Genomic DNA, 25,183 nt, shown 5'->3' on the forward strand with positions numbered 1-25,183 from the left:
ATCTGAACTGCTACCGGATCAACCACATCCAACTGACCTGTAAGATTTTTCCATCTAAAACATGAAGTCTTTGCAAATATTTGTTATTTTGCAGTCAATTACCACAGAATAGTTTTTCTTCTCCAGTGAAAGATCTTGCTGCTCAGTTTCATTGAATCTATCCTTATTATTTATAACAGCAGCTACGGCTATCTACATTCTGGGAGTCCATTTTAAGTAGACTGAAATGTATCAAGAAAGGAACAGCTGTACTCTGTCAGATAGTCCAGAAACATATCCCTTATCCAGGGAAACACCAGATGCTCACAGAAAAGCACAAAGAAGAACCTACCGTAAGTTACAGACTTGCAGAGATATTTTCTTTTTGTCTTACCATAAGCAAGGCTCAGCCAAGTACTGAAGTATGAGAATTTCCCCTTGTTGAAAGATATTTTTGTTCTTACATAAAAACCTAATTATTTCTTGAATCTTGTACTCTGTTCTGCTTACTGTGTACTTCCCTTCCTTAAAAAGTGTGATCCACAGTAAATTTTGAGTATCTTCCTTGAATTTTTTCTTTTTTTTTTATATTCAAGATTGTCTTCTTGTTTATTAACAAACTGCTTATAACTTATAAGAGAAACAAAACCTTTTGCAGACATCTTAGCCGTTTTTTTTTCCCCCCTCCTTCCCCCCAGCAACATATGGCAACATCTGTTGCCTCCCTGCTGGACAATGACCTGTCTGCTACCAAAACTTCTTAAAGTGGCAAGGAGAAAAATTCAGGTGCAAGTAAAAAAAAAAAAAAAAACAAAACAAACAAAAAAAACCACACACACACACATGCTTCCCAGTTCTTGCAGTTTGGTATACTGCATGAACATATAATTAGTTCTCTAAAGTCAACAGGTTGAGTATAAAGCATCTGAGAAACATGAACTGGCTTTTGCTTGCTACTTGACTGACCATAGAACAAACTGTTAATAGGAGGATATTCTAATTTGCAAAAGTAGAGTAAAGAGTAGACACTTCAAGTTTCAGACATTTATTAAGCCTCATCAAAACACTTTCAAACACATGACCAAGTGCAGTGTGAGGCAAGTTTGACTATTTCCTGGATGATTAAGCATGACAATTGTGCGGACGGCTTCCGGAAGACCTTTCTGTGCAGCTTATGGAGATGAATATGTTGTTCAGAAGTCAGGACGATCCTTTTTCAGTTTACTGTAGTCTACATTAACCGAGTAGAACTAGGAAAGAGAGGGGAAGAAAAGGAGTAAGAAGCTCGACTATCCATTTTCTCTGGAATTTACTAAACAATATGCATCATTTGAACTCATGTCAGGAAACTGAAATTACAGTTTGAGTCTGTATACTAGACAATAACAAATAAAATAAAAAAAACTTTGAAGAGCAGTAACTTTTTAATACTGTCTTCATTCTGCATACAGTATTAGAAGCTCTGCATTTAAAATGAGGCAGTGCTCATGTCTACTAGAGAAAACCCACAGTATCTCTTCTTTAATCCCCAGAATTAAAAGTCCATTCACAGGAAGTTCTTACAGTGCTGCTGAGTTAATCCCTTTTGCCCAGAATCTATGCACTCCTCTGTATCAAAGGCAACACCTAGCTTGCCAAGTGGCACAATGCATGGTGTATGTGATCAGACAGTGTCACACGGGAACTTTTAGAGCAGTGCTGCAAAAGCTAAGTTTGGTTTAAATAGCTGCATCTAGAACGGCAAGGTATGAAAAAGAGGAAGGAAAGTAAGAACAAATCCTTTCACAACCTTAGTTTATATTCATAAAGTTGGATCCCATTTCAAGCAATTCAAACCAGCCCAAATAGTCACCGAGGACAATGAATTTACAGACTAAAAGCATATTTTGGCATCCCAGTCTGACTTGACAAGAAGCCTCTGATGTTACAGCTTGGGTTTTTTTTTTTTGTAAAAAACAAAAAAAAACAAAAAAAAACCAAACAAAAAAAAAACAACAACAAAGAACAACAAAAAACCCAAGAAATATTCATCTATTACCTTGATTATTTTTGGTTATGCCCATGTTTACTTTTCTTTAACTTCCTCCAAGAAAACAAAACAGTTTACAGCATATTCAAATTACAGCTTTCTGTGCAACTCCTACAGTAATGATCAGGTCTTCAACTCTTTTCTTTGGGAAGACTGAGGAAGTTGATATGACAAAGAGAAGTTTACAAAAGAAAAACTATTTCTTCAAAAGCTAAAACTTGTTATATCAGAGCTTTTTACTAAACAGTCATCCTCAATGTAGAGTATCTGCCTTTCCATTTCCCACAGTGCAGATTTGGAAAAAACATCCCCAATGACAGACACACCCAAATATGGTAAACCCTGAGGCTGTGTTTGCATGCTAAGACCGAAGGGGAATGCCACACATGCACTCTTTAAAAAAAGAATCTGTGCTGCGCACTATGTTGAATTTGCCTCTTTTAGATATTGAAGAAACAGCAACATTCCAGAAGCAGCAATGAAAACAAAGTATTATGTTCTCCCTGGACCCTTAAAGGAACTCCAACACACTTTGGAGTGTGGCGTTTCTCTGCTTACTACTGACTGCAGTAGTAAGATATGGCACAGAATATACACTAGCTTTGAAAACATAGTAGGTTTGCTTTTTAAGTAGCTTGAGGATAATCTTAAAATATTCTTAACATGAATCTACTAAAACACCACTTCAATAAAATATGATTAAAAGTTATGTAAACTACCAAGTGTTTTATACATCTTTGCATGACTCCTCATTAGTTAAATGAAATAACTTGAATATTAAAGAACATTTCTATTGCATCCAGTTACTTACAGACGATCATTTTGTTTCAAACAATCAACTGTAGAATTGAATTAGTGTTTGTGTTAAACAGACTTTTTCCTGCTTTGCTTCTCATGAGTAAAGACCAACAGTCCAGAGTTTAGAATGCTTTAGTTCAGGACTTACGAGGTTTTGTACTCCCTTTGCTTAATTTCTGAGTATTATGAGCTAGTATATTCTTCCTCTTGCATGTAATTCCTCTTTTTCTTACAGTGCAATGTATGACTTCTTCCATATAGACTCCTTTCACCCCATTATCAACCAACTCTAGGAAAGTTTTAGATTTTTTAGGCAATGGTTTCAAGCTGTGCCAGGGGAGATTCAGGCTGGACATTAGGAAATATTACTTTTCGGAAAGGGTAGTCAGGCACTGGAATGCACTGCCCAGGGAGGTGGTGGAGTCACCGACCATGGGGGTGTTCAAGAAACGTTTGGATGTTGTGTTGAGGGATATGATTTAGCTGAGAAGTATTGGTGATGGTTGGACTGGATGATCTTTTAGGTCTTTTCCAATCTTGATAATAATTCTGTGATTCTGTGATTTTAAACTCTGTTCTTTCTGTTCTAAGTTCTAGAGACAAATAAATGTTACACACAGAGGAAACACATCACTCATTCAGCTACTCTCCAATATACTCAAATATCCTAGAGCAGTAGGCTACGCCTCCGATACTATGTTTCCTAAAAATCTGTATTTTTCATTTTACCTTGTACTGGTCACTGGGAGACAGTTTGTTCCAAGGTTCTGGATTATTTTTCTTGTCCCAGCTATTGAGAGAGATGCAAGACATAAGAACATATTAAGAGAATCACACTACCTTCAAAATACATAAAATTCCTATTTGTACTGTGGTTATTATGCCACGGAGAGTCACCCATCCAAGTAAGTTTCCACAGAAAAAGACAGTCCTTTGTCAGCAGTCTCTAACATCAGATGGTAAACAAACAAATGTCCAAATGAAGGAAATCTCCACACACTTAGTGCTGGTGGTACTGGAACAAGACATTAAGGCCTCCAGAAACACAAAGACTAAGGCAGTGAAGTTTACTTTAATACATGCAGCAAGAGGACTGGGTGCTGTGAATGTTTTTATACATACCAGACATCAGGATTGAACACTGCCAAACGCATGAGATACAGGGCTGCACCAACGCCTCCGGATCCAATTATCAAAAACAGAGGGATCAACTACAACAACAACAAAAAAATGAAGTTAAATGTCATACCATAATACAACAAAACAGTATTATTACATAGCATTTCTGACTACAGCAATGACAAATCAAAGAACAAGCTCACACACTTTGATCTGTAACACATGGCCCTCTAAAGTCCTGACATAAGTCCCCTGTGTGCAGGACATCCCCGAGGTCAGAGAGGAACTAGCCGCTACGAAGAGGCAGGTGTGAAAAAGATACTGCTACATGCAGAACAACCACACGCCTTATAACAGCACATTTATGAGAAAAAAACATCAGTCCCTCTGCTGCCCAAAACAGCCCCTACTATCTGTACCCCTGATCATAAAGTAAGAAAATGAGAATAGGGGAGCACAGAGAAAGAGATAAGCAAGAAGAATGGACGAGCCACCTTGAGCCTTGCTGCTGCAACATGAGAAAGGCCCACACACACGAGAGGAGAAAGGGGACCCGACCGCATCTCGTCGATCTGCCCTGAGCTGCCCACACCCCCGCAGTCCCTGCCCTCCCAGAGGCCAAGCATCCAGAGGGAAAGGAGGCGGAAGGGCCAGGAGGGGGAACGACTGGCGCAGGGAGGGAGGGGGCGGCGGCCCACCGGGGCCGAGGCGCCACAGACCCCGCGCCGCCAGGGCGCTGCCGCCGGGTACTCACGCTGGGGTGCTTCTTGGCGTGGCTGACCATAACGCGAAACATGGCGGCAGTGGGCACAGGCGAAGGTCTCGCTCTCTACCAGGCTCCACAGCCCGTCCTACCCCTTCAACCGCCGAGGCCCAATGTCACCCGAGGCCCCCGTCGCGGCAGGTGCCCGCCGCCGCAGCCCGGATGTAGCAGCTCCGGCGTTTGCCTGTTCGCCCACCGCCGCGCCCCTCCTCCAGCCGGCGCCCCGCTCCGACACCACTGAGCTCCCCGGGTCTCGCAGCTCCCGCGTTGGCGCAGTCCTCGGCCGTTCGGGCCGGCAGCGCCGCTCGGGAAGCAGGCACCTGGCCGGGCACCCCGGGCCCGCTCCACGGGGTCGAGCCGAGCAGGCGCCAACATCGCCTCGCCCCGCCCCGCCCCGCGCGCCGCGCAGAGCGGTGCAGGCGGTGCCTGGTGCGGCGGGAAGTGCGCGGGCGTTTGCAGGGCGCGAGGCGTTTCCAACGGCTCGTACCCGAGCCCCCCCCCCCCGCCCCCATCCCACCCCAATCCCACCCCAGTCCGCCCTCGGCGTTTTCCCGTCGCAGCGCTTTCGAGCCTCTGCCACGTAGCCGGGGGCCAGCAGCCGCTGCCGCCGCCTTCCCGGTGGGCGCCTGCCCTCTCCGCTGTGGTAACGGGGCTGCTTTGATGGTGTGGGTGCGCAAAGGGACACGGCGTCGGCCTGCTCCTGTGCGAGGCAAACCTCGCTGGGCAGGTCGTTCTGTCTGTCCCTACCGTCACCCAGGTTAAAAGTTGATGGGGTGGTTTAAAGGTGAGTCGAGAGAGTTAGTGTTTCGTTATCTTGAAAAAGATTTAAAAGAAGGAAATTAATCATAAAACTGCCAAGTTAATTACTCTGCTAGAGTCAGGGTGGCAAAACTTGGGTGCATACACAGGGTTCGGAGAGATCTTTGATTTTCAAATTTAGCATACACATGATACACAATGAAAACATTTTTGGCAGGAAAGTTTTTGTAATGAAATGTTACATATTTTGGCCAAGATTGGGTTGGATTTCACTATTTTTTTTTTGTTAGGTAATTCTAAATGAGCCACAGGGCTACTTACTCTATAATACTAAATGTGTCTGAGTGCTGCCCTAGTTTGGTCTCCATTGCTGTATATCTTATTTTATACAGAATTGGGAACCTAATGCCTATCTTTGGGTAGGATCACCAGCCACTTTGATATATGATTTCTTTAATAAAAACTAACCCAAAAGGTAAGGTTGCACCCAGTCATTAAGAAATTCATTTTTAGGTAGAGGGAATATCAGCATGTTACAAACCTAAGACAAAAAAAAGTCCCTTTCTTAGGTTAGACGCAGAATAGCTTTATGTGAATGCTCATGGTTTGTATGGATGTATATCACAGTAAAATTTTGAAGTAAAAAACAATGAAATGGCAGAAAATAAATGTATTTAAGCAAATGAGTATCTTTTATTTCACTTTTTATTTCACTTTTATTTCAGCCAGTTCCACAGACTGGCTTCTGCTTATTTTCAGGAATTGTCTCAAGTTGTCCTTGTCACAATAAGTTCTTAAAAAAAAAATAATATTCCTTGCTTAGGAACTTTTTTTTCAGTTTGCCAGAGCCAGTGTAATCAGGCTAACAGATTAGCCATATTAGCCATGGACAAGACAAAAATGCGGACAGTTGGCCATATTCAGTAACTTAAACAGATACATTTGGCAAGTCATTGGATGACACCAGAAAAATTACAACAATATTTTATTTGGAGCAAAGCATTCCTATTACTTGTCTCCCTCATTTGTTCCGGAGTTGATAAACAGAAAAGGAGCATAGTGTGCTCCAAGAGTCTATTAACTGTTTCAGTATACATTATGTGGCGGGGACTGGTTTTTTCCATTTTTTTTTTCAAATGAAAAGAGCAATTTGCCCATGCAGTTAAAAGTATTGAAATTGTTAGTATCACTGCTATTTCTTTCAGAAGAGTGAAATACCTGAAAGCTCCCAAGAGTAACTTGGAAGGTTCCGCTGCCACCCTCTAGCACGGCAGCTGAACTTTTCACCATATGTTTTTATCACGGGAAATACCAGTTGCCGAAGCAGCTGCAGGATAACCAGGGAGAGACCAAAGGGTAGATGGACAGCCAGTAACCATGTGGGGCTGCTCAGCAAAACTCGCCTCAGATCAAAAAAGTCTGCTTTCTTCTGCACAGCCAACATAAAGCTTAAGTGGCAGAAATACAGAGACTTTTAAGTAGCCTATTTCTAGCTACTAAGGAAAGACCATCAGGGATACATTATTTCCACTAGGCATCTCTTGGGCACCTATTTTTAGGAAATGCATGGCAGTTTTCATATGCTTCTCAGTACTTTTTTTCCCAGTGGTTTATACTTTTTCTAGCTTCTTGTGCTTTTATGAATTTAAACAGAGGCATAGTACCTGATCAATTTGCAAAATTTGTCATGCATTTTATGGGCTTTCATAAATTTTAACCATTGTGTACATCAGCTTTTATTTCCTGGGCCTGTATGGCTCAGCTGTTTCACTGTTCATATACGTGTCTTATTATTTATGTTACGTGGAGTTTTGTGTATGTTAATGGATTTTGCAGACCAAAAAAAATTAAAGTGTGAAAACAAGCAGAAAACAGATTTTTTTTTCATTAGAATTTTAGAAATTGTGAGCTAATATTCTTAAAATACACCCAGTGCAAGCATCGCTAAAAATGCAATCTCTCATTTGCTTGGCTTGGTGAAATTCTGAGTATCAACTCAAGCCACCTCATGGCGTCTTGATGGTGGATCTGTGGTTCCTAGAAATACCTACCTAGCTGCCATGTTTGTGTGTGTGGACTATGCCATAGTTATATAAATTGGATGTGTTAATTTTTAGTAGTGCTGTCAATATATTTGCCATACTTGAAGACTAATGATTTTCTATTACTCAGCAAATATCCATCCATTCCCTTAAAGAGGGTGAACACTAGGTAAAGGTAGAGAATTTTACCACTCTTTTTATCTGTGGCTTAGCTACTCAAGCTGAAAGTAAACACATTTATTTCCTCTTAAAGTTTGGTGCCTTTGTGTTCACGCTTGACAACTAAATTTATGATGCTTTAGTTAGAGTAGTCACTTCTTCTATTCTGAGTAAAGTTATTTTTGTGTAGGTTTCTGCTTTTTAAATAAGTGAATCCATAAATCCTTCAGGTATTTTGGCAAGGTTTTGTGATGAACCGGTCCATTAGGAACTAAGGGGCTGGATTTGCAGTAGCGCTCAGCACTGCTGAAAATCAAGTCCTCAGGTTATTCTGGTGCTTTATCATTTATTTTTAACTCTTCTTTTATTCTTCTGTACAGCCTCACCTCATGCTTTCTGTCTGTCTTTGATTGCTCTCATACCTTGTTCCTATCCTTAGGCTCATTTGAGCTTTTAGTTTCAGAAACTTTCCTTCTATTCCAGATGCATTGTTTTGATATTTGGTGGCCTTCCTGTTTCTAAAGCCCTTCTTCCCTAAACCCTACCTTTTATGAATTGTATATCCACAGATTTCTACCCTGTTTAATAGCAGTTATGGTGTGCTTCATTTTCTTATATTAAACGCAATCGATTTTAGACAGAGATATAATCATGTCTGATCTCCTGAAGAACAGAAATATGGAGTCATAATAAAATCAGAGGTTATTTGAAAAATTGCACTCTTAAGGTTTGACAGAATCACTCGATTAAAAAAAAAAATCAACAGAGATATAATTATAGTCACTTTGAAGTTATATATTTTAATTGGAGGAAAATAGGAAGGAAAGACTAGATTTGGAGATGTTCCAATTGGTCACAGATTAAGAAACTAACTTCATTGTGAATTGTCCTATATCATTGAGGACATTTCTCTGTTAATCAGAACAATGTACACACTGAGGATTTTCTGCAGGACATAACAGTTTTGGTAAAAAGGCAAAGACTTTTAAAAATAATTCTTAGCAGAGAAGAGGAATTCTAGGAGAGCAAAATGTATTTAAAAACATTGGGAAAAATGTAAAAATGCAGATGTAAACCCTGGCTTACATGCAACAAATCCACAGGGATTTTTGTGAATTTTGTGGTTTGTGATTATTTTTATTTATATCTTCTTGTTCTTATTTGTATGTCTGTTCCCTCTATTCTAAGTCCTTCTATCCGTTTCTCTGCACTTAGCGGGAGGGCAAGAGCAGAACAGGATATATGTATGCACACCGCTACCAAACCCATTTGGAGTAGTCTGTTTACATCTTCCTTAAAGTCTGACACTTGTTTTTAACATTGTGAAATGGAGGGGCTGCACATTCTGTTCTTGCACCCCTGGCCTAGGGGCATTAAGGGAACTTAGGGGACTGAGGTGGATGTGTAGGGGCAGTAATATAGCCCCTATTGCAATGTAGCGTCTTGTGATAAAGCCTTCCATTAAGTGTAAATATGGTCAATATTGTAACATTTCTGCAAAAACAAGTCTAAGAATTTCAGTATATTACAGATAGTAAGTCAAATGTTATGTTTACAATGAAAAAAAACTAAAAGAAAAAATTAGGGATATAGACTAGATCTTTTTTAAACTGCAACAAAAATATGTGTAGCATTTAAGAGAGCAAACAGCTACTGGAAATCTTGAATACTAAAAAAATAACACGGAAGCTAAAACAAATAATAAATTAATAACAGTACTGAAATATATGGTACAGAAACATTCTACTTCTTCTCTCATTTATGTCTGTCCAACGTGTAGGTTGATAAAGCTTCCTGTCTCCATAAATCCATTAAAAGTACACAGTAATTGTAGCATTATAAATAGGTTATTATTTTCTAGAAAAATATTTCAGTTGAAATGAGTTTATATAAAGACATGTTACACAGCATAACCTGCTAGTGACCATATAAGCAAAACTTCTGTTAAATAGGGGTGTTAGAGATCTGGAAAAGAAAAAACTTTGCAACAGTAGTTGTATGTTCTATTACTAAGGGTAGAGTAGTTTTCTAGAGTTTATAATCTGCTCAGCTAGTCAAAGAATAATATTCTATTAAGACATAAAAACTTTTTTATAGTTCACTTGCGTTTGTGTATATAACTTACAATTACTCATTGATATTACAGATACGAATTGTGTCGTGGATTTTTACAGTCCTATTTGTAAACTTAAAGATATTAGCCTTAAAGTACAGAACATTTGTAATATTACACTTTTATTAAGTGTACAGCTATATAGATCACTTTAGCATTAAGGTAATTATAACTACTTAAAACCAAGTAAATCCATATTTTAAAATAAAGGCTTTTATTTTTAAATGAACATAAATAATGCTTTTATACAGAGAGAGTAAATATGTATGTGCTATTTAGCAAAAGTGAAATTACCAGTAATAAAATGAAGCAAGGATTTCCTTAATCTTTCTTTCCTGAATTTAAGGATCTTCTGGCAAAATGTGGCTGTATTTACCAGTTTTTAAAGGTAAAATACTGAATTTTGTCCTTGAACAAAATTTTTATAAATTCCCAGTTCCTCAGCTGTCATAAATGGTTATTAGTGAACTGCTTAAAAAAATCTAGAGGGAAGTTCTTTGTTTGTCCATGCAGAGTATAAAAAGAATCATTTGGCAGGACATTTCTTAGTATGAAATGCTCTTATCCGTTCCTTGCATAGAAAAGCTATTAAAGTGTATATTTCCACAGGGAACCATGTGGCTGTGTAGTTTGTTCATAATGGAATATTGAGGTTTTTTGCCTCTCAGTTAACAGATTCAAATCTGGCTCAATTCAATCTCTGCGGAGATTTTGGAGCAGCATGGGCTGAGACAGCAGAAAACACCTCAGGTAACAGATCCCACAGAAGTAAACAGGTTAAAGCAGCTGTTACCAGCAAGAGTTCTTAGTCTACTGAAAGTAAGACATTTCAATTGAAAGACTTTCAGTTTTGGGAGAAAAACAGAAATAGAGATCTGTAAGAGTAATAAGACATTCCAAAATGGATGAAAATATTCAGATTTTAAATACCAACATTTATAAGATGTATGGGCTTTTAAAAAATACAGCATCATTCCATTACTATTAGGAGCAGAAAGCAAGAAGGAGCATGACATGGCAAAAGCAGAACAGTTGAGAATCAAATACTTTAGAGGAACCTTATAGCAGCCTTTTGACTTTTGACAAGGGCATGTAGTGACAGGACAAGAGGTAATGGCTTTAAACTGGAAGAGAGTAGATTTAGATTAGGTATAAGGAAGAAATTCTTCCCTGAGAGGATAGTGAGACACTGGCACAGGTTGCCTGGAGAAGTCGTGGATGCCCCATCCCTGGAAGTGTTCAAGGCCAGGTTGGATGGGGTTTTGAGTGACCTGCTCTACTGGAAGGTGTCCCTGGCAGGGAGGTTGGAATTAGGTGATCCTTAAGGTCCCTTCCAACCCAAACCATTCTATGATTCTATAACCTAACTTGTGGTCCTTGCTTACTCTCTAGGCTCAAGAGAGCAAATCAAACAGCTGGTCTTTATAAATTTTATTAAAAATATATTTTATTTTATATTACGTAGTCTGCCAAAAGTTAGGATGCATGCCTCACACACCTTGCACATGACTGGAAGGCTTGAACCTGGCCAGAAGACTACAAGAAGTTATTGGAATGATCCCCCTAAAAAACTATGCTGATTCAGTGCCCTTTTGCAGGGCACAGTAATTTTTTTTTTTTCCCCAGCGTAAATTTTTTTACGCTGGGAATCTACACTGACCAAGACAAGTAATGGATTTCCAGGGCTGGCATGACAGTCAGGTTCATGCTAGCAAAAACTATTATATTTCATCACTACTGGCTAATTATTTAGATCAGAGTTTCTCTCTGAATAAAGCTGTTCTCCTTTACCAGGAAAGAACAGTTTGGTATTGACAGCCCTTTCCAGAACATATTGCTGCTTAGGAGAAACTGATGCAGCTGTCACAGGAGTGACTCAAGCAGACAGTCTGGGAACAGAGCAAACTGCTTATAAGCAGCTTCTGAAATGTAAAAATGTGTATTTTTTTAACAAAGTATAATTGACTGTGCAACAGCTGTAAGGAATGATATATGAGACCTCACATTCACTCTGTATTCCAAACATTAAAGAGAACAATGCAATGTTAACAAAGAAACATGAAAACAGCATATGTTTACAAAGTATAGTCTTATTGCTGTCATTGTCTGCACAAGCTTTGTCAACAAAGGATTACACAGTTAGAAAAGTATAAACAGATTTTGTATTCTAATTTATTTTTCTGTATTTTTTATTTAATGGAGAATGTCAGTATTTTAATGGAAACACAATTTATAGAAAGAATAAGGCTCCCAAATCTAACAGTTTCAATAAGCCAAAACTTGTTGTCATTTAAGATGGTGATAGAACCGTTAGAGGACAGGATTAGACATAATTCTGATCAAGCTATTTTCCACAAACCTAGGCTGGAGAAAATCTCATCTGTCTTCCACTAATATGAGTCGTATGCTTTTGTCTTCTTTATGGAAAGGGCAAAGAGGGATTCTTGCGATTTATGAACTGGAGGACAGATACTGCTGTTTTGGAAGTAAGAATGTTATTCATATACTTTCCAGTGAAACCATTATTTGCCTCTCTTTTCTGCTGTAGATTTTAGAGGAAGGTTAATGTTTGCAAAGTAGAAAGGTTTACGGAATACAAATTGCAAAAGAATGTTTTTTTATGTAGCTTGGAAATCCAGTATGTTTTATGCATTGCAGCAAGAAGAGACATGTCAATCCAGCTGCTGATACCAGATGACAGAACTATTATTGATACTTTAGGAGTCTTTGAATTATGTTGCACATCCTGACACTGCTGGGTAATACAGAGCTGTCTGAAAAGCATAAGTGTGGAGTGTGTTTTGCTTGTGTTTTAGTGAATGACAGTGCTGTGGGGGGCAATACATTTCAGAAAACTTTAGAAATGTAAAAGTTAGGAGTTTCGTTTAACCAAGTCTGCCCTCTGAAATCAGTAGATACACGTGGCTCCCGGAGGCAATCTAAAGTAGAGCTAGAGGAAATCACTCTTTCAGGATGTCATCCTTAGCCCTTGCCAAAATCACTGGAGATACAAGGTGATGCACAGGGATAGAGTTTACTTGCGTTTCAGAAGATTTCACTGGATAAACCTCATGCTTTCATTACCCTTCAGAGCAAAACCAAGATACCTGCAGTATCCTGGTATGAACCTGGTAAGACTTGGACAGGTTGTGCAGAACATCTAATAATATCTATTTCTTGGTATTCTCACTGTGCGAAAACATTACTCTTGGGGTTTCTCCTACAAGGGCTGTGATGTCAGAGACTGCAAGGGCTGATCAATTTTGTAAGCAGCCTGATTTTGCAGACCGTGGCATTTATAACTGAGGATAAACGATTGATACCTTGGCAGTGGTTTAAATCTTTTCCTAGCTTTGCTACCTGAAGTACAATTTAGACATAAACAAAATCTGCATGGAAGGGCATAGTGCCAGGTTCTTGTAAAGGAGCAAGTAGTGAATCTCCAAGCCTTTACCCTTACACACTTGCAGTATCTCCAATTACCACATTTACTTAAATCATTAGTACTTTATGCCAATAATTTCTGGCATAGTCAAATGTGAAATCCAGTCCCAGCTTGCCTCCTTTCTGGGTTTTAGCCACTAAAGAAATCTACTGTGGTCACTCTACTTGGGTGAAAGGAGATAGACCGTGTTTTAGCCTGGATGCAGATTGAAGTGCTGCATTGTACACTAACTCATCTGCCACAGATTTTGAGAAATTACTTTTTTTTTTGTCTTTAAATGTGTTTATCTAGATTAGTACAAAACTCAGGGTTCTGTTTCTAAGAATACAAAGTATCCCATGATGTCTCTTTAATAAATCACAAAAGCTTTATCAAAAGGTGCATGAAAGTAATTGCTTCGGCTACTTTTGAGTTTTGCTTGTGATTTTTTTTGAAACTTCTGCTGTATTAAAAATTGTGTGATCTACCACTTATCAAGAAGTAGTATTCCTATATTATCCTTTCTTTAAATACTATTTCATTTAAGGGTAGGGAATTGTATTATTATATTTGTGGGAGAAGGATAATAATGCTTTCATGTGTGACTGAGCCCATCTTCCTCCGTTCAAGGATATATGCAATGTATCTGTAAGATTCACTTTGTGTGATTGCATGAAATATATACTTATAATAAGACTTCTGAGCAGGAATTATTTATTTTATTTGAACATCAGAGTCTAGATTGAAGTGAAAATGATGTGAAGGGGAAAATTATAACATATCTTGATATTTTTTGTTATATGTAGTAAGACATCAAAAATTTTCTTTGAGAACAGGCAGAACATAACACTTAGCAAATTTAATTAAAAAGGAGTTTCATAAAGTACTTTCATTTTTTTTTTCTGTGAAATGCTATTTTCATCTTACATTGCACAAGAAATCAGATTAAAGACAACAGAATGTTCTGTTTGTTTACTTGCTTGTTTCAGAACATCCTTGGTCCAAAAAAGTTGACTCCTGTCTTTCACTAACCTATTTGTCTGACTAACTTACAAGCTTTGAGATGTTACTCCATTGATGCTGTCTCTGCCCATCTGTTTTTCCTCTTTGGGACTTGCCCTTAAGAAACACCTCCTTCAGGCTGCCATTCCTATTTATGAAGACAGAAGCAGAACACTAACACTTGTGTGAAAAAGCTGTCTTAACAAACACATGTAGTACTCCTAAATTGTTCAGGCACCCAATACTCTTGTCTTTTCTCCATGGAATGCAGAACAGATGTGGATGAAATGAATAAATATTAAAATTGGTATCTTGTGCAAGCATAATTTAAAATGCTGGAGCACTGGAAAGCAATAGCCATGACAAAAATATGTCTCATAGGAGATACATTTTACACAACCTCTCCACAGCAGAATCATTGCTATTTTTTTTTTCAATTTTATATATATATATATATCAAAAAATGTAAGGAGGCCAGTCTGGAGATTAACTATTTTTTTTTTAAGTAAAATGAATAAGTCTTTACATGAACTGTCTTATCAAACCTAGATTCAGTATATTTGTTTTTAGGGTAAAATAAGCTTTGATTAAAACTTGGTCAAACTATGGTTTGGTGAATTAAAATCAGAAAATTCCAGTGCAGTGAGTTTTAAAAGAAGGAATCCATACTATATTTTCTAACGAAATAAATAAGGACAGTGGGAATTTTTGCTCCCTGCCTTTCCCTCTCTGCTCATGCATTTGATCTGGGAGGGGAAGAAGCATGATTTTCAAGGTCACAATTCTTTTAAATCGACTTGCTGGTATACTGTTTCATGACTGTGGAATCTGGTAGAGAGTGAAAAGTCATTTGAGGGGCAACAGAAAAGACTGTACTGTGGATTCCACGAATCTTTTTTCTTTAAAGCCACCAAATAAATAGCAGTGAGAACTCAGACAGGTATGGTTCTATTACATGGAACAGTAAAGGATGCAGTGAATCACTAAGGCCAAGGTTACACATTTTAATTCACAGTAAGTCCAGATTGCTACTCAGAGAGACAGTTTTAGCCATTGTTTGCCCTTCGCTACTCATGTGCCAGCACTAGTTCACATAAGGCTGTGCAAAAGAGATTAAACAAAAAGTTTTTACCTGGATCAATTCCAGCTTATTGCTAATGCTAGCATAAAGGATGTGATTGCAAAAAGCATCCTGGAGAAGGGCGATGAGATCTTACCTTCTCACTACAGGCCTGACTGATCTCTGTGTCACACCTGATCTAACACGGACTTACTGCTGAGCCAGGCAGTTGCACCTGCTTTCCCCTCTCCTCACCTGTTCCTGTCCCTGTGTCCTTGCCCCTGCTTTGCACTGGATCAATTGGTCTTGGAGCCACAGGGCTGCTTGGTGGGGTAGCTTTTTGTCAGATCGGAGTCTGGCTCACTGTATGGTTGGATAACTGCAAAATTTGATACAGGTACTGAGAATGGAAGATGGCAGATTTCATGTGAAACTGCACCCTACCATTGTTGTGACTAGGGAGATAGCATTATGGTTGGACATTCTTGTTTTTTTTTTTAAAAAAAAAGAAAGTTATGTCAGTGCAATTGAAAAAAAAAACTTCTATATTTTAGATTTACAGCATTTCCCGAGTTTGATAAATATTTAAAGAAATCTGGAAATTGATTCCGTTCTGTACTTCATGAGAAAAATCCCAATGGTCTCATGTTTTTGTTTGTGTTTTCTTTCCCTTTCCAGTAAAGTATTGAAGAGAGACAGTTTAATCCAGGTCTCTCATTTCTCCTCTTTTCCTCATCTGGGAATGGGAGGAGGAGGGGAATGAGGAAGGGGGAGGGGATAGCAATCCTTTTACAATTAAGATAAAACTTATGAAACATTTAAGAGGACATTTCTTCAACATCAGAAATGTTCTTCCTGCTAAATTTCAGAGACTGTAACAAACAAGAGCTTCTCAAAGCTCCTCTACTATTTTCTAAAATGAGGATATTTTCCGTTAAATAATTTAAATACAGGCTTTCTGGTATTTCCCCCTATAATTGTCACAGTGTAATTATGCGTACTCAATCTGTGTAAGCATAAAAATTGCTATGGGATGATATTTAGTATACAAATATCTTTGTAGAAGAAGTAGTGGAATCTTCTAGCTAGAAGTCTTGTCCATGTTTGGGACTGGAGATGTTCAAATCTCTTGAGGATCTCTTGAGGGTTTTTTCCAATGAGGGTGGTGAAACACTGGAACAGGTTGCCCAGAGAGGTGGTGGGTTCCCCATCCCTGGAAACATTCAAGGCCAGGTTGGACGGGGCTCTGAGCAACCTGATCTGGTTGGAGATGCCCCTGCTCCTTGCAGGGGGGTTGGACTAGATGGCCTTTGAAGGTCCCTTCCAATCCAAACAATTCTATGATTCTACTCTATGATCTCTGGTTTATGAATCATCGCAATGACAGTAGATTTCTTCTCTGTGCATTATCACTATATCCTTCAAAACTGAGTACTTACCTAATGCCAAGCTTGGTTTCAAATAATGTAAAATTTTTTTAAAAGTCTGTGTTTCTCTTTTTAACATGGAACAGGCCATCCCTCTCCAATGCCTGGCTCAGCAATATGACAATATGGAAGAAAATCTGTTTTTTTTTTTTTTTGGAACTCCCACAGCGTCAGGATTTCTTTACAGCTCTCAAGAAATACCTGAAATAGAGACTGACATGTAAAATATTAAATTAGCACTATTGTTTATTAAAGATCTATATAGTGAAATATTTATTTCAGACTAGCATATAAAACACAGTTGCACAGAGACTTCTGAAGGTCCAGCTCTAACAGGGACTGCTCTGGGGGCTGTACCGTCATTTAGGAAGGTAAAATCTTTCCCTGACTTGCAAATCAGTTCACCCTCTCGCATCTGTTTTCGGGAACTCGTGCTTCTTACCAAGCAGTTGATAGTTGCAGGCCATAAGACTGGCCTTCACTGTAGTCTGTTTTCTCTCCAGCCACACAATAAGATCGGATCCATTAGTTCTTGCTGCACTTTCCAGGCAAGGTGCCAGTATTTTTGCCATATGCCGTCAGCAGGGTACCTTAACAAAGGCATGTCTTGGCAATTGTTTTTCTTTTTTTTAAAAAAAACAAAACTATGTATATGTCTTGATGAAGGGGAACTCTAAATGCCTTTTCTTTTGCAATAAATTGGATCTTAAATCAGCTCAAATTCTTAAAATACAATTTTTCAAGAAAAACCTGTATAATTTAGCAAAACCAGATTAAAAACAGATTAGTGTCTATAAAATCTGTGATGATAAAAGATGTCTTCCGTGTCTTTGCTACACGTTGTGCTAATCAGTAAAATAATGAATATTAGAAAAAGAAGCAAATTGATTCCTAAATGTCACAATTACATTTAACAGAGAACATTAAAAACAGTTATTTCCTTTCTTTATTGTTTGCTGGTTTTTATTATTTCATTATAATCCTTCATACAAATCCAAACTAGGCCAGCTCAGCTTCTTTTGTTTACAGATAATAACTAAATAGAATTTAAAAGGAAGCTATAGAAACTCCTTCAGTAGAATTTATTTTATAGCAGTCTACAAAGATTTTTGTCAGTATAGCTGAAGCATCTTTTGTCCTCAGTGTAACCAAAACAAGATTGTATTGGAAAAGCTTTATGTGAGAAGGGTCATTGACACTCACATTCAAAGTAATTATTCTTGTAAAATTAATTAACTTTTTTTTTTTTTTTAAATCCAAGCCCTTAGAATACTTCCAATTAGTAGCAGCAGGTCTGTGCTTTTTATGTTCACTGTGGCAGATGTTCTTTACATCCCAGATTTTTTCAGAACAACAGAATGGTTTGATGGATGAAACACTGCGTCTGGAAAAAGTGTATCAGTCAGCATCATTAAAAGCCTGAGCCAGAGCCCACTGATATCAGTAGGAATCACTGGCTTATGTTCACATTTTTCATATCTTGTTAAGAGGGAGTGAGTCTTGATTATTAGAAAAGAATGGAATGACATTCTTTACTTGTATTGCACATAATTTCTTTCAACAGCAATGAGTAAGAGAAAGGTTGCACATATAGGTGGCTAGGCTGGTGACCCCAAGGGGCTTGTAGGCTTGCACAGTGACTACCAGGTGGTAAACCCCCTTGGGGTGTCTGGATAGACCCCTAAGAAGTGCTGGTAGGGGTAACTAGTTGTAGTACACCAGTACTATTGATGCATTTAAACAAACAAGGAAGCTAAAGACTAAGGTTTGTATGATAGTATTCTGTAAAATGCTTCCTACTCCCCTTGGGATCATCGGAAGAGGTGGAAAGACAGATTTTTACTACCTCAATTGGATAGTATAATTAGAAAGAATGCACATTCATCATGAATCAAGAAGAGTTTTAGAATAAAGGGAGTACTTTATCTGAAATTCATCTGAATGAGGTATCAGGGAGCTACAAGAGGGAGTTGCTCCATAGGGGAAGGTGAACAAGGAGCTGGTGCTGACAGCAAGGCAGGGAGAGGATAGTACGAAGGCCCAAAGAAGAACAGAGCAGGTCTGGTGATGGTAAGCAGGGTCAGCCAGTGGTCTGATTACTGCCAGCCAGGTACATAGCAATGAGACAAGTGTACGGTCAAGCCAGGATCAGGCAAGGCAATACAGTGCTGCTAACGCAGGTACTATGTGTAAGACCTGAGCTTAAATGCAGCTCCAGAGCCTCAGAGCTTCCCCAGCAAGGCTTCTCACAGCTTTCTCACACAGGTATTTCTCCAGAGTCTGATCCAAGGTTGCAGGGCTGCATCACATCACTGCTGGTCTTAAGAACTGACAGCCAAACTGCTCTAGGAGGGTGAAGAGGGTGTTGGTGTAGGTCCCTAAAAAAGAGTGGCACTGGGTGATTTTAAGTTTGACACTTAAAATCTAGAAAGTCATAATTGAGAGTTCAAACTGGAGACTATGAAAGAGCTTACAAATGCACAAGAACACATGGCTCTGAAAAGGTGATGCTGCTGAAAACAAAAACTTGGAAGTTCTGTATCCTCTGGTGAAGGATTGGCCAAAGGATGTAAACACTCTGGTAGGAAATGGGAAACTAACCGAGTGTTATTTAAATGAGTTCCCAAGATGGGAACAAAACAGAGATACACATGCTTATAGGCAAGTTCTAGAAGTTAAAGAAATAAGATGGAGGAACAAGAATGTCCTTACTTAAAAAAAAATGACGTAGCAGACATTGGTGGGAAGAAGACAATCAGTGGCACACTGTAATATCAAGACAAAAAATGTACATGAGATGATAGAATAAACTGTTCCCAGGACGAAGACATAGTATACATTCAAGAAATCAGAATTAAATGAAATCAATGAATTAACTATCTCACTGAATTTGTATGGATTGAAAATCCAGGCCTGAATTGGACAGAGGTAGTAGTTGGTTTCTCTTAAGAACCACCCAGAAAGGATGGCCACACAGGCTGCAGTATTCTGAGAAAAATCAGGAAGGTAGCATTTGTACCGAGGGCCTTCAGTGGTTCCCCTTCAGCCTGGATGAACATGATACTGAGATATAAGCAGAGATGAAAATGTTATATGTTATGAATGACTCTTTCATGGAATAAGTGGTTAGTGAGCCCACATCCAAACAATACAAACCTTGACTTCGTACTGAATAACTAACAGGATCTAATGAGTAATGGCTTGAAACTGAAAGAGGGTAGATTTAGATTAGATAGAAGGAAGAAATTATTTACTGTGAGGGTGAGCGCACTGGAACAGGTTGCCCAGAGAAGTTGTGGATGCCACATCCTTGGAAGTGTTCAAGACCAGGTTGGATGGGGCTTTGAGCAACTTGCTCTAGTGGAAGGTGTTCATGCCTATGGCAGAGGCATTGGAAGTAGACGATCCTTAAGGTCCCTTCCAACCCAACCCATTCTGTGAGTCTATGATAACACAAATCTTACCTAACAGTGACCTGTACTTATTCAGCATTCCTACAAAGGCAGCAAATCTCAAAAAATCCACACTTCTTGTGCTCTGCCTCAAAAGGGACATACAGAAAATGAGGAAGTTTCTTAAGAAGATATCTGAAAGGGATAGTCCAAGGAATTAAATTCTTATGGGCATGTAAGCTACTGGAGAATGCTATACTGGAATCACAGCATTAGTGCTTAACAGCTATGGAAATGGTAGAGAAAACATAAAAGGAAGCTGAAATCACTTTCCAACAAAGCCAAGGAGACTACTATAAACAGGAAGGAATTCTTCAAATTGTATTTAAATCAAGAGAATAAGAAGTATCATAAGCTCTAATAGATTAAATGATCAGTTAGGCAGAATGGAAAAACAATTTGAAAATCAACAAGATAAAAGAATCAAAATTAGCACCAAGTCATATTTCAAACACAGCAAAAAACATGCCAGTGTCCATTGGGCCAGTGGATGACGTGTATGAAACGTGTAATTAGGGAGATGAATTCTTTCCGTCAGTATTTTCAGTGGAAAAGAAATGAAGATATTCCCATGCTAGACTGCTGTGCTCTGAGGGAAGAGAGCTCAGCAGACAATCGGTCTGAATTCAAAGTTATTGTGGAAGCAGCTACAGATGAAATATTAAGAAAAAAAAGATAAAATGGTCTGATAAAATACTAGGAAGTCACCACTGTGACAAAATCTCTGAAAGAACTCAGGTATTAAACATTTCAACTACTAATGTTGTAACCTCTTATTCGACTGGGCAGTAAATAAAATAACAGATGAAATTCAATCTAGACAAATGCAAAGGAAGCGAAATGCAGTGCAGATAAATTTAAAGAAATCAATGTTTCTGAGGAAAAGCAACCCTAGCCTCACAAATAAAATGATGGACTCCGAGTTGACTGTTTCCACTTAGGAACAAGACCTTGCGATTATGGTAGTTTTATGGAAGTGTCAGTTCCATGCAGTCAATACTTACTCCATGTCCCAGGGAAAAAAAAAATCTTAAAAATTGATAGGAAAGGAATAGAGAACAAAACAGAAAATATTATTTAACTGAATAAATGTACTACTTGTCTGCATTTCAGTGCTGTCCTCTCATTACAGAAAGGCTATATATAAAGATTGGAAAAGATTCATGGAAGGAAAATGAGGGTCATTGGAGAACTGGAAGTCCATCTCCGTCACACTGTCAGAAGTGACTGTGTCAGGTGGGATTCTTCAGCCTAGGAAATAAATGTTTTGGGAGGTATAGCAGAAGGTGCCAAGAGCCAGGTTCAAAACAAACAAAACAAAGTTGTTTTCATACATAAGGTAGCAGATCTGTGGAATTTTGTGCCAAATAATGTTGTGATAATAAATAGCTCTACGTGGGTTACAAGGGAGAATGGACAAGTTCTTAGAAGAAAGATTCGTAGAAGAAAGACTCATTACAGGCTACAAAATGGACAAACCACATCAGGATCAACATGTTCCCAAAGTTGAAAATAATTGGAAGTTTCGAAATCAATAGATAGTATCATATATACTTGCTCTGTTCCTGCTTTTGTCTGACTGTCCACTTAGGCTAGGTAGACCCTTAATCTGAACCAGTACACCACCTCTATAGACTAATACTTTCATAATTCTTAATTATTATTAATTATTCTTATTTCCTTATAGTGATCCAAATTAGATATACTTTACAAACAACAAGAACATGGCTTACTTGATGAGTTCACTATCTCAAAGTCACATGATAAAAATATTAATATTCCTTCTATTGCTTTTATGTCTAGGAGCTTTAATCATGGCTCAAAATTCTGCTACACCTGAAATAGAAAAACAATACAAAAATGGAAAGACTAAATGGATTGGAAATTGGAACAAGAAACAAAACCAGACAGCTATAGCAGTGAAGCACAAGTAAACGGTGAGATAATGTGAGAGACAGTATCTGGTGGACCTTACAACATTTTTGTGGGAGCATGTTGGTAAAAGGGTATTTTGAGAGGAAGAATGATCTGAGTTTGCAGGTGTTTACATGGAATACATTTTAAGTATGAAGGATGCCTGGGAAAAAAAAAATCACATACTTGTCTGAAAATTTAACAGAGAACAGGAGGCCAATACATTGTGTTAATCAAATTTGTATGGCAAATGTCATCTGCCATAAAAAAATGGCAGATGAAAGAAAGAGTAATCTGTGCAGTGTACTGAAGTAAAACCCAATAAATTTATGACTGATGCAGCAGAGGAGAATTCAGTGGAGGGGTAAAAATGGAAAAAGAACATGGTAGGAGCTGAGAAGAATCATTACAATAGACATGGCAACATCAGAACTGCATTTTTGAAAACCAGAGACAGGAATATTGATGTAAATGAGAGGAGAGATTAGCCTAGATAAGAATTTTAGCTAAATGGGCAGATAGGAAAACAGCATGTGAGGTATGTTTTGCACTGACTCTTGTGGACATAACTTCGGTGGCAGGATCTGCAGCAAGGTCTGAATTGAGGATGATGTTCTTCGTGTGGGCACGAGTGATAGGGGGTGGTCTCATAGTGGCTAAAAAGGAGGTAGGTATATAGAGCTAGAGTAAAGGTGGGAAGATCTCTCTCTTACCTCTGTCAAGCTTGAGCTGACAAAAATCTACAAGATGAGAGTTTTTCTTAAAAAAGCTGTTTGGTTAAGGAGTTGCAGGACTGGAACCTAACATAGAGTGGGGAAGAGAGGTTTTAGAAGGCAGGAGTCTGCTGCCTGTGAGTATCTATATGAGGAAAGGTACCTTAGATGAAATACATAGATCCATCTTTCCTATTCCTTGGGTTTAACAACTGCATCCTGTATGAGCAAGTCAAAGTAAGGCTTATCTCTACCATATCCTAAAAAAGACAGACATTACTTAGCATGACAATTCACACAGAACTAAAGATACAGATAGCTCTAATTCTAGTATTTCTTAACCTTTGCAATCTTTTTATATATACATATTTCTATAACTCAGAAAGCTCTTCTATTGGAGATATATACTGTTGTTTTTTACTTTTCCTGGACTCTTTTACAACATGTGTACTACGCAATCAAAAAACCCCCATAATTAATGGACTGAGGCTAAGAGTGGCCTGAGGAGTGCAAGAAATATCTTACTATTTGATGGGAACATTCCCTGGCAGCATTTGACTGCAGTAGACCTTGTAGCAGTCTGCAGTTTATTATTTCAAAGTCTTATTGTTCGGAGACTATTGAGACTGAATTTCCTCCCTTTGTAATTTAAAACAGCAAGGACATCTGATTCAGTCTTTTTCACTTTACATTTTACCATATAATGCCAGACAAAAGAGCAGAGATCACCAAGAGAGGTGCTTGCTGTAATGGCACAGTTAAAGAGTGAAAGCTGGAACAATTCTCTTTGGAAAGACATTTGAAGAGGTCAGTCTCCTTACTACAGATCGTGATGTTTTGATGGACAAAAAGAAAGTTTGCTGTTTGGATTCAGACAGGTAGGTCATGGCTTTAACTGTCTGCTCACTGACAGGAAAAAAAAATAGATATAGGATTTCATACTATTATTTCTCCATTCACAGTTGATGGATGAGTTAAAAAAATATTCTTGAGTTTATTCCCTTGGTGAGGAAATGTCGTATTATTGTATTTTTTTTCTGTGAAAGCTCAATGCTTTCATTAAACTAAGAATGATATTTTTAAGGTAATTTATGTGAGTATGACTGTATTCTCTGCTGACTTGCTATTGTGTAACTCCTTCTAAAATGGTCTTTACAGAACCACAACAAAGATTCTTTTTTTTTCTTAGGGCAAAAGTACAGTCAGAAGATATTATTTTCTCTCTTTCTCCAGCAGCTGAAGAGCAGCATTGAAATGGAGATTCAGACACCTACTCTGCAACAGGCTGTGCACTGAAGGCTCGACCTGAAGAGAACCGCTGGAATGCTGAGATAATTGAAAGACCTGACTGCTTGACATGACCTGATGTACTGAAATATTTCTAGGCATTTTTTAAGGTATTATGTTAGTGATGAATCTGCCATAACATTTTCATACTAGATGTACTATTTCAGCTCTTCATAATTTTGCTCTAAAAATGACCTTTTAAGTTAATTTTTTTTTTGTATGTGTATGAGGGTAGTACTTAAAGGTGCTAAACTCACAACACTTACAATCTATTTAACGGATATAGCAATGTCAGTACAGTGCCCAGCTCCCAGCAGTGTGCCAGTCATGCCTCATTTTTTCAACCCAAAAGGCAACTGTACGTTTCAACATCCTTGGTTATCTGCTGAGAAATAAGAGGATCAGATATTCTCTCTGAAGGGTTCTTTCATTTGGAGCATGAATTCGCCCTTCTTTTCCCCTTATTTGAAATAGTCTGACTCTACTAACGGAGGTTAACATCTACTAAGGGGGACTTTCCTTTTAACAGATGTTTTAATTAATAGCCAGAAACTTCCAAAGAATTATGATCAAAAGATAGTTCTAGTAGTTCTAGTTAATTTCTATGCTGTATGTTTTATTTACTTCTGTATTATGAAATTTGGAGGATTTGTTGGTAAGCCCTATGTTTGTAATGCCCAGAAGTTTAGAGAAACAGTGAATAAATTTTAGATACTTGACAGTTCTTTTCATTTTATCGATGTGGGTTTTTTTTCTGTTGAGGAATGACGGTGAAGTATGCACGCTGACTACAGAAGATAACAAAACATATGCGTGGTATTTTCAGAAATAAAGTGTGAATGTTCCTTTTGAAGAGGAAAAAAGGACAGAGAATAAAAAGAAATATTTGGGACAAGAGAGAGTAAGACAGAAGGGCTGAGAGGGCTCGAGTCGTGGGACAGAGTACAATGAGGGAAGGAGGAAGGAGCGGTTGGGCAATGTGAGGTGCTGATGAGGAGTAGGGGCAGGCAGCCATTAATTAACTTCTGCTTGATCATCTGTTCTTGCCAGAATTGTGTAGGTAGAAACAGGAATAATCCTAGTATTACAGGCTGCCCCAGAGTCTGAACTGAAAGCCAGACGGTCCATACATCTGCTTTGACT

The 25,183-nt window shown here is 38.4% G+C and overlaps 1 protein-coding gene and 1 long non-coding RNA gene across 2 annotated transcripts; one reads left to right on the forward strand and one right to left on the reverse strand.

Moving 5' to 3' along the window:
- Positions 1-1,008: 1,008 nt before the first annotated feature.
- COXFA4 (cytochrome c oxidase associated subunit FA4) lies at positions 1,009-4,864 on the reverse strand. Its single transcript, XM_086742400.1, has 4 exons — positions 4,680-4,864; positions 3,929-4,017; positions 3,536-3,596; positions 1,009-1,229 (listed from the first exon to the last, which is right to left on the reverse strand). The coding sequence occupies exons 1-4, from the start codon at positions 4,719-4,721 to the stop codon at positions 1,173-1,175; spliced, it is 249 nt and encodes an 82-aa protein (XP_086598526.1). The 5' UTR covers positions 4,722-4,864; the 3' UTR covers positions 1,009-1,172.
- Positions 4,865-5,211: 347 nt separating this feature from the next.
- Positions 5,212-24,771, forward strand: LOC147601612 (uncharacterized). The gene is made up of 3 exons (XR_015257861.1): positions 5,212-5,472; positions 21,930-22,063; positions 23,943-24,771. It is a non-coding gene; the product is annotated as an uncharacterized LOC147601612 (long non-coding RNA).
- The last annotated feature ends 412 nt before the right edge of the window (positions 24,772-25,183 follow it).

Source organism: Chlamydotis macqueenii, chromosome 2 (genome assembly GCF_036417535.1).
Source record: "Chlamydotis macqueenii isolate bChlMac1 chromosome 2, bChlMac1.mat, whole genome shotgun sequence".
In the NCBI taxonomy this organism is placed as follows: Eukaryota; Metazoa; Chordata; class Aves; order Otidiformes; family Otididae; genus Chlamydotis; species Chlamydotis macqueenii.